Source organism: Mobula birostris, chromosome X, assembly GCF_030028105.1.
Source record: "Mobula birostris isolate sMobBir1 chromosome X, sMobBir1.hap1, whole genome shotgun sequence".
In the NCBI taxonomy this organism is placed as follows: Eukaryota; Metazoa; Chordata; class Chondrichthyes; order Myliobatiformes; family Myliobatidae; genus Mobula; species Mobula birostris.
The window spans coordinates 50,377,114-50,386,948 of NC_092402.1; the positions used below are offsets into that span (position 1 = coordinate 50,377,114).

Genomic DNA, 9,835 nt, shown 5'->3' on the forward strand with positions numbered 1-9,835 from the left:
GGAAAAGGCATCAGTTTATGTGATCCTGGTGAATGAACGCAGCCTTCAGGAGGGGGATAAGAGCAGACCAATTAGGAGTAAGTCACCCAGACCCTCAAATCTGCACCACCATTTAATAAGGCTGATCCAACTGGTACCTCAACTCCACCCACATTCCCATTGCCAGAAACTTTTCAAACCCTTAATAAACCAGCAATCTAAAATATTCAAAGACTCTGTCATAACTGGCCTTGGAGGGAGAGAGTTCACTCAGGGGGAAAAAATTCCACCTCAGTCTTAAACAGGCAACCCTTTATCTGAAAGTAATGACCTAGTTCCAGATTCCCCACACGAGGAAACATCTTCCACATTCACCCAATTTCCCTCATGATCTATTATATTTCAATAAAATCACGCCCCCCCCCCCAGTGTTTCTCTCTCTTCTGTGAACTCCACAATACAACCACAACCTGTCCAACCTTTCCCTCATGAGACAAACCACCCATTCCAGGGATCAGTTGAGAAATAAAACAAAGATTCTACAGATGCTGAAAATCCAGAGCAACACACATAACCTTCTCAGAACTGTTCCCAAAATGTTAATATCTATCCTTAAAACAGTGCACAGTACTCCAGATGTGGCCTAATCAATGATTTGGATGAATGCAGGAAATTATTTAAAACATGACCCAAATGGTGAGAGATTAAAGAGTTATGAGATGTAGAGAGATCTGAATGGCCTCATGCAGTATTCACAAGAGACTAGTAATACAGGCAAAGCAATTAATTAGGGAAGCTAAAAGAATGTTGTCATTTATGGCAAGGTAAATTGAATACAAAGACATGAACTTGACCATTAATACACAGTGCTTTGTGTATTGCTCTTGGAATGCTGGGTTGGTTTATAAGGTTCGACAAACTAAGTTAATCTCTGCTGGAGTTTTAGAAAAAAGATAGGGAAACTTCTGGAACAGAGAAGATCCCAAAGAACCTTGACATGATGGATATGAAGAAATCATTTCCTCTTGGGGGTGGAAGAATCCAAAATCAGGTTCGCCATTCAAAGGGAACCCTCATTTCTTCTGAGTCATGAGACGTCCTAATAGGATAGTGGAAGCAGGGTATTTCAAGTATTGTTTGAGGTAGCACAGACCCTTGAGTAAAAAGGGGAGGATTAAAAGGTTTGTAGGTAGGTCACAGATCAGCTAAGAGGTTACTGAATAGTAGAGAAGGGTTAAGGGGCCAAAGTGTCTGAATCTCTTTCTAATTTGCCTAGCAACACACACAAAAATTGCTGGTGAATGCAGCAGGCAAGGCAGCATCTCTAGGAAGAGGTACAGTCGACGCCTTGGGCCGAGACCCTTCGTCAGGACTAACTGAAAGAAGAGATAGTAAGAGATTTGAAAGTGGGAGGGGGAGATCCAAAATGATAGGAGAAGACAGGAGGGGGAGGGATGGAGCCAAGAGCTGGGCAGGTGATTGGCAAAAGGGATATGAGGCTGGAGAAGGGAGAGGATCATAGGACGGGAGGACCTTCTAATCTGCCTGTTTGTATTACCTCCTGAAGACTGGATTCAGTCACCAGGACGGTGTTACCTGTACACTTAGTCTCTGATGTAGCTATACATTTCAGGTTTTGGCTAAAGACTTCAGCCACTATTTCATCCCATCACATGAACCTTGGTTCTCCTGCTCCCTAGGGAACTAATCAAATTTGAATGACCAGACACCATTTAACTCCGATAATTAAGGCATCCATTAGTCTTGCAAGACCATGGATCTGCGCCTGGAAAGTCTTCACTCTCCAGGGCGCAGGCCTGGGCAAGGTTATATGGAAGACCGGCAGTTGCCCATGCTGCAAGTCTCCCCTCTCTACGCCACTGATGTTGTCCAAGGGAAGGACATTAGGACCCATACAGCTTGGCACCAGTGTCATCGCAGAGCAATATGTGATTAAGTGCCTTGCTCAAGGACACAACACGCTGCCTCAGCTGGGGCTCCAACTCACGACCTCCAAATCACTAGTCGAATGCCTTAACCACTTGGCCACGTGCCCACACACTCTCATAATACTGACTGTATTTTCCACCTTCCCAACTCTTCTATACTGCAAAGCAGGAAGTGGGACATGGAAATTGTGCAATTTACTAGTATTCACCTAGTTCTGGTCAGGTCAAAGTGTTTACTTAGCCCACTTAATCACAACTTTCCACAGGACCAATAATACACAAACTTTGAATGCTTACCTGAACCATCAAGCAAAAAAAAAAAAAATCAGTTTCTGCATTCAGAAACAGTAGGTATTTCACTGATGGAGTATCACTCAGGCCTCAGTGAGGAACTCCAACATGTGACATCCTGAATTAAGAGTACAATGCAACAATTCAGTCACTTAATTAAACAGAAACATTCTGCTTGTAGGCAAGTTAGGTTTCTCCATGATGTCCCTGTTGCAAGAACGCTTGAACCAGAGCAGGAGCCAGGCATATTTACAGAAGGGACAAAAGAGAATAAAAACCTCCCCGATCATCGTCTCTTTACCTCTAAGATGCTAGAAGTACTTATAAAAGGTAGTAAATGAAGCATTTAATACAAGGAATGCAGCACATTTATTTAAATAGAAATGGTTCCTTCTTTTACATCTTAACATACCAGTCCTGACTTTCAATCCAATGAGCAAGATACTCCCGAATATCCATGGGAAAGTTTTCATCCTGGTACAGATTGTGCAACTGCTCCAAGTACTTTGTATCCAGTTGTTTTAGCTTCTCCCACTGACTCATGCTGCTAGGAAAAAAGATAATATTGCATAAACAAAGGATCAATGGACTATGTGTACAATGGAGGTTAGCAGCACCATAACATTGTCCTATATTGGCCAGAATAAGTAGCATTAATGTTGCAATCAGTAGCATCAAACGTCAGCATTAAGAACGCTCTGATTAGGGTACGGCAAGGGTCAGATACAAAAATAAAATTTCTACACTGCCCCAGTTTACGTATCTACAGCATACCCCACTCCCCACCAAACCATCTGTCTGATGTTTCCTCTTTATGGGTTGGGTGTGACCGGCAATGTAGCACCGAACATGGGTAATATGCTCAAAATCTGAGCACATTATCAATTGGACTGGAATTGCCTAACATTAGTTTCACAGGGAATAGCTGAAGATAGTTGCAAGTTATTCTTAAATTTGGAGTGGATTCAGATTCCAATCTTTGAAGTAAATTGATCTTTCTAGATACATTCTGGACAGTCATCACAATTCAATCATGAGTACAACTAACAATCAAAAGGAAGGGGAGCCAGAACTTTTTTTTGGGGGGGGGGGAGAAAGCAGGGAGACTATGCAACCATGCAGTTTATACAGAACACTACAATGTTGTACTGACCCTTTAACCTACTCCAAGTTCAGTCTGACACTTCCCTCCTTCATAAATCTTCATTTATCTTTCACCCATATGCTTATCTAAGTTTCTCAAGTGTCCCTAATGTATGTCTCTACCTCCATTTCACCCAGCTACCACTGTTTAAAAATCTACCTCTGATAACCCCCCACTCACCTTAAAATTATGCCCCCTAGTTTGAAGGCAAAAATCTTAGTAGTTGTGAAAAGGTGTTTTAAACAAAAGGTAAAATACCAAAAAAAAAATTCATCATCACATTCAGACCTCATTATTGAGCAATCACTGATTGAGCTCAAGAACTCAGCCAGCCAGTTTCACTGGGGCTAGTGTACTGATAGTATCAAACCTGGATGCAATGTGTCCCATAGTTAAACAGCCCACTGAAAAATGCCTATTTTAATTGTTCTGGCATTTGCATCTTTGGCATTTGGGATATGATCATCTTAAGGGCACAGATTTTAAAGCTAATTTTTTCCCTTGGAGGACCAATCTTTCAGGACCACATTCCAGAAAGAAAAGAAAATGGCTCCATATCGCTGGGTTAGATCACACCAGGAACACTGCGCTGTCACAATGTACAGGAATCATTGAAAATTTGATGCAGAAATTTGAGAGCAAGGGTTAAAACAAAAATACCGAACTGAAGCGAGGTGCAGGAACTCAATGCTGTGACATTTAGTCCAGCATGTGCAAAGCTGATCAAGTGGAGTGATTCTTCTTCTGGGAAGGTATTCATCACTGAGTACTGTTGAAGGTTTAATAAGCCAAGTGGAAAGCATTTATGACCCGAAGAGTTAACTTTTGAGAATCTTGGGAGTTTATGGAAGCATAGACATTTTACTTCTCTACAGTTACAATGAACTTTCATGGAAATAGTTAAAAAGGCATTTTTTTTAAACTACCATTTTACTAACAAATGTATTTAAATGAAATACAGAAAAAAATTGTTCAGCAATAGACTCCTGTCCCCTTTAAACTGCATAATGCCACAAATAAACAAAGGGAATCCCAGCAATTTTCTTAATTAGCTTTTGTTCTTCATGAGTTGTCCCAAATAAGTGGCTGCCCTGGTTAACCAATGGCCCAATTATCCAGAATTCATTGTACTAGGAAACAAACCACAAATTTAAAAAAAAAGAATTCTATTCCACTCCAGGTCATCTAAGGAATGCCACTGCAAGGAAACAATTGAACAATTGACAGAACAATACATTGCCAAGTGATTAATGTATGTGTTGCTAATGGACCACAATATAGAAAGTCTACAGTATCCGTTTAAAGAAAATGTTTTCAATGTAAACAAACAATCAAGAAATTGGAAGGAAAGTGATTAAAACTAGGAAGTTAACTGTTTTAAGGTCAATGAAATAAATGCAAGGCATATTATTTTTGTAGATTTAAAAAGTGTGCAAGGAGGGGTTTCTGGAAAGCTGGAAAAATACCAATGTCACCCAAGATGGGAGTAGGCCAGTTGGCCTCTCAAAACTATCCTACTATTCAATGAATGATCCTGGGCGATTTGTGCCAGGCCTCATCTCTTCTGTCCCAGTTCCCTGCAACCCTCAAATTCCCCACTCTTTCAAAACTCTGCCTCCTTTTTAAACATCTTTATTTCCCCTCCCACCGTAACCCTACCTCTTAAAACTTAAATCCTTCATTTTCTTTTCTATCTCCGATGCCAACCAGTTCTCCCTCCACCCACTGAGCATTCCCATTCTCATGTTTTACTTCAGATTATTTCAGCGCAATATTTTGGTCCTGTGTTGTCATTCACTGTCTAGATGTCATGCATGTAGATTCACCATTTAAATTGGAGGGCCAATAGCGATTGATATCTGTCAGCCCTATCCCACAGAGGAGGAAGCAAAAATAAAAACTGAAGGCAAGTCAGAATCAGATTTAATATCATCAGCCTATGTCGTGAAATTTGTTAACCTAGCTGCAGCAGTACAATGCAATACATAATATAGGAAAAAATAATTACAGTAAGTACTGTATATATTAATTAAAATTAAAATAGTGCAAAAACAGAAGTAATATTTAAAAAGTGAAGTAGTATTCATGGGTTCAATGTCCATTCAGATGGCAGAGGGGAAGAAGCTGTTCCTGGATCGCTGAGTCTGTGCCTTCAGGATTCTGTATCTCCTACCTGATGGAAACGGTGAGAAAAGGGCATGCCCTGGGTGCTGGAGGTCCTGAAGGCACACATTCAGCAATTCAGGAACAGCTTCTTCCCCTCTGCCATCCGATTCCTAAATGAACATTGAATCTTTGGACACTACCTCACTGTTTTAATATACAGTATTTCTGTTCTTGGCACAATTTTTGAATCTATTCAATATATGTACACTGTAATCAATTTAGTTATTTTATTATGTATTTTTTTCCCTTTATATTATGTACTTCATTGAACTGCTGCTAAGTTAACAAATTTCACAACTCATGCCAATGATAATAAACCCGATTCTGATTCTACAGAGGCTGGTACCCAAAACTGAGATGACTAATTTTACAACTTTCTGTAGCTTCTTTCAATTCTCTGCAGTAGCCAGAACACACACACACCATAGATGGTGATGCAGTCAGAATGCTCTCCGTGGTACATCTGTAGATGCTTGAGTGTTTTAGGTGACAAACCAAATCTCAAACTCCAAATGAAATATAGCCACTATCTTGCCTTCTTAATAGCTGCATTGATATGTGGGGACCAGGTGAGATACAAGTTGGCCTTTTATGAAAGGCAACACTGAAAGTGGGGTTCTACTTCCTTCTGGCATATTCTAGATCCTAACTGCTTCACTTCTCAGCAATGAAAAAAAAATAGACCTTCCATCTCAAGGATATGCAAAATTCCTTGGCAGCAAAACAACTCAGATTGGTACTTCCATCGGTGCTGAGAATACATTTGCAGGAACAAGTCACTCCAGACCGAGAGAAGCATTGCTGACAGTGCTACTGTGTTGGGAAGCAGACGCAACTCTCTAAAGCTGACTGTGGAGAAACTGGCTGAGAGAACTCGGCTGGAGCAAGTGGTGCAGACACTCAGCACTGAGGTGTGCTGTTCAGAACTGCACCTTTGCCATTTCTGTGGATTGACTGGTTGCACCTACTCCACATGTTGGCTCCTGCTCCCGGTAGATAAGATAGAATCTGTTGTCTCCCCTTCTCCTGGTTTGGTAACAATGCCCAACAACCATCATTGAGCCTGTTACAATACAGATATCTCAAGAATCAGGTTCACATTCAGATTCACTTATTAATCACATCAAAACATAAACTGGAATGCGCTGTTTGTACTAACAACCAACACATCTCAGGATGCACTTGCAGGTATCACTATGCCAACATAGCATGTCCAATGTTCAGCAGAACAACAAGCCCCCTGTATCTCTCCCACACACCCAGACAGGCCGTGTCCAGACCTCACAAACCTCAGGCCTCGATCTTGGGATTCGCTGATCACGGAACCCCAAATTCCAGACCCGCATAGATCCTTCCACATAGACTGCCGGACCCGGGACCGGGCAACCCGAGGGACTTGCCAACTTGAGGGTCATCAGCCCTCATCCATGGGGCCCACCAACCTCGGTTACTGACCATGGGGGATTGCTGGTCTTCATGCACAGTGCCCGCTGACGAATCTGTCCACGGGGATCGCTAGCCTTCAACTGAAGAGTGGTCCGACCTGTACTCCAACCACCAGCTCTGCCCCTGACCTCCAACTGTCCCTCATCCCTGTCCTTAAATACTAACCAGACCCCCCACCATCCTTACGAATCTTAAAAAAAACAACCAAGTCTGAGTTACAAACTTGACATCACAGCTCAGCACCATTTTGGCCTGAAGATCCCCAGGATGGGGAGAGACAGGAGGTGATGGGAGAAACTGTAGGATCTGTGTGGTCTGTAAACACCAGGCAAAGGTGCCGTCATTCTGCAGCAACTGTCCCAGCCAGGATGCAGCCCACCACAGTGGCAAGCGTCTGCACAGCTTATCTCAACCCACCCAACACCAACTCTCACAGGCAGCCTCTATACTGAGCTGCGGGGCTCTGCACCACTGTGAAAGCACCATATTTCCTATGCAGCAGCATTCTGTAATGGGGAGAGCAGCACACAGCCCAAGCAGCTTATTTTTTATAGAATTTGACAGATGCATACCTGCATTCGAACACTACAATGCAAAGCCATAGTGTCTTTAGAGTTAGATATAGCTCTTAAAGATAGCGGAGTGAAGGGATATGGGGAGAAGGCAGGAAAAGGGTACTGATTGTAGATGATCAGCCATGATCACAGTGCATGGTGGTGCTGGCTCAAAGGGCTGAATGGCCTACTCCTGCACCTATTGCCTTGTCTTAAGGCACTGCATTGGCGTTTTGTGAAGGCTTTGCAAGCTCTCAATACAAGTAAAAATAGTCAAGAGGAAATTCAAGCCTGTATAAATACCATGGCACTGGTTTTGCAAAACATAGATCACAAGGTTGAATTGCATCATCATAAATTGTGAAATTTAATTCCATGAATAGTAAAATTTGATTAACAGCAGGACAAGAACTCTCAGATTGTGGATAAACCCTAATACAGACAGGTCCTTCAGCCCATCTAATCTGTGCCAAACTGTTTTCTACCTACACAACACAAGGGAGTACATTTCCTCTTTTGTGACACTGTCCTGAAACTCTTAGTTTGTAACGTCAATGGAACATCACCAACATGGCCATGATTATGCTTGGTTATTATAGTTTCTCCTTCCTTTTTTTTTTAAAAAAGACTGTCACACGTCTTTGCTGGCTGCCAATATTCACAGCTGAATATTGTAAAGAACTTGGGTCTTGGACAGGACAATGGCATTGAAATTGAGGTGTGTTGGACTGTTAATCAGCCTGAAAAGAAACCTCATCCTGAATGCCCTTAAAAATCACAAGACATAGGAGCAAAATTAGGCCATTTGGCTCATCAAGTCAGCTCATCCATGACTGATTTCTTTTTCCTCTTCTGTCTTCTCCCCCCTAATCTTTGATGCCCTTGTTAATCAAGAAGTTATCAACCTCTAATTCACCACTAATCTCCAGCAGCCAGCCAGTAAAAAACCTCTTTATTCCCACTCTTTGCCTCCTGCCAGCCAATCTTCTAACCATGCATTTTTCCTGTAACAGGCTCTTACCTTGTTCAGCAGCTGTCTCATGTGTAGCATCTTGTCAGACTTACTGAAAATCCAAGTAAACAACATCCACTGACTCTCCTTTGTCCTATCCTGCCTGTTATTTCTAATCTAATCTAATTTCCTCAAAGATTTCCCCTTAAGGAGACCTTGCTGACTTTGCCCTATTTTATAATGTGCCTCTAAGTACCCCAAACCTCCTTTGACCAGAGATAAACCAAGTTTTCAAAGCAATACAGTTATTTGAAAAGCTCAAGCTGTTTTGTATTCTCATTCACATTATTTTCCTGGAACAGCAGCACAGATGTTGCACAGGCTGATTAACAGTCCAACACACCTGAAATTCAACGCTCACTCCATACTATATTTACACCAACCTAATCATGTATCTTCTGACTTAACAGGAAGTACTATGGAGCTACAGGAGAGTGCAGCAACACACCCACTGGCGAAACTCAGCAGATCGAGTAACATGGGAAACGGGGGTTAGGAATTGTTACTGAATTCATCTGGCAGTTTGTTAAAGCAAAAGTACCAAGTCCCTTACCACTTCATCCAATTACCCATAGATATTTTAGATTTCAGTGAAAGTTGGAAAATTTTTAAAGACTGTTGGAAACCAGCGAAATCTTAGACAATAATACCCCAAACCATTGATTCTACACAAACACCACTCTAGACCTAGACACCCTAAAGTTTTTATTGACATCATCAATCTGTGCTCCTCTGAGTCAGAAGGTTGCAGTCCAGCAATGAGCTAAAACAGCATCGACGTTATTGTCGTTACCTATGGCGGTTAAGGTCAAGGGAGCAAGATCATTTGACACGATCGAGGATGTCGTATGCTCGGACAAATACTGAATAAACTCAAACATCTTACCAGACAAGGACCCTGGAATCATTACCCAACACCAGTGAGCTCAAACAATGCCTCCTCCATTCTAAGTTTCGTCTCTGTTCATTTACCACACAATTAACAATTGAGAAATTTAAGAGGTTACAAAGTTAGAAAAAAATGTCTGAATTATTACCTTACCCGAACTTCCTTGTTGAGACCTAGAATCATGCAAAATGTATGTTATTGTTGCAGATTTTGTTTTGTGTAGCGGCTGTTCGTGTGATTACTTCTGCTAGGAAATTTACATTACAGCCGTCAAATACTGTATATTAAAAAAACAGTATTAAAAGCAAAACACATCCAGCTGTTCCAATAATTCAACACACCGCCCACCACAAACAGGCGAGTTTAGTTTGACCCAGCCCTCCCCTGCGATTAAATTCTATCATC

At 41.7% G+C, this 9,835-nt stretch overlaps 1 protein-coding gene across 6 annotated transcripts in view; it reads right to left on the reverse strand.

The window, feature by feature from the left end:
* The window catches only part of LOC140191614 (signal transducer and activator of transcription 1-like), a 97,459-nt gene extending 87,659 nt beyond the window's left edge, over positions 1 to 9,800 (reverse strand). For 2 of the 6 annotated variants that reach the window (XM_072249171.1, XM_072249166.1), the window contains exons 1-2: positions 9,579 to 9,800; positions 2,632 to 2,766 (exon numbers count right to left, since the gene is read on the reverse strand). In XM_072249171.1, the coding sequence (XP_072105272.1) occupies positions 2,632 to 2,766; positions 9,579 to 9,613 (170 nt within the window). In that variant the 5' untranslated portion in view covers positions 9,614 to 9,800. Of the gene's footprint in view, positions 1 to 2,631; positions 2,767 to 9,427; positions 9,447 to 9,578 lie in introns of those variants that run through there. The other 4 variants (XM_072249168.1, XM_072249169.1, XM_072249167.1 and 1 more) reach the window with 4 other exon arrangements.
* Between the last annotated feature and the right edge of the window lie 35 nt (positions 9,801 to 9,835).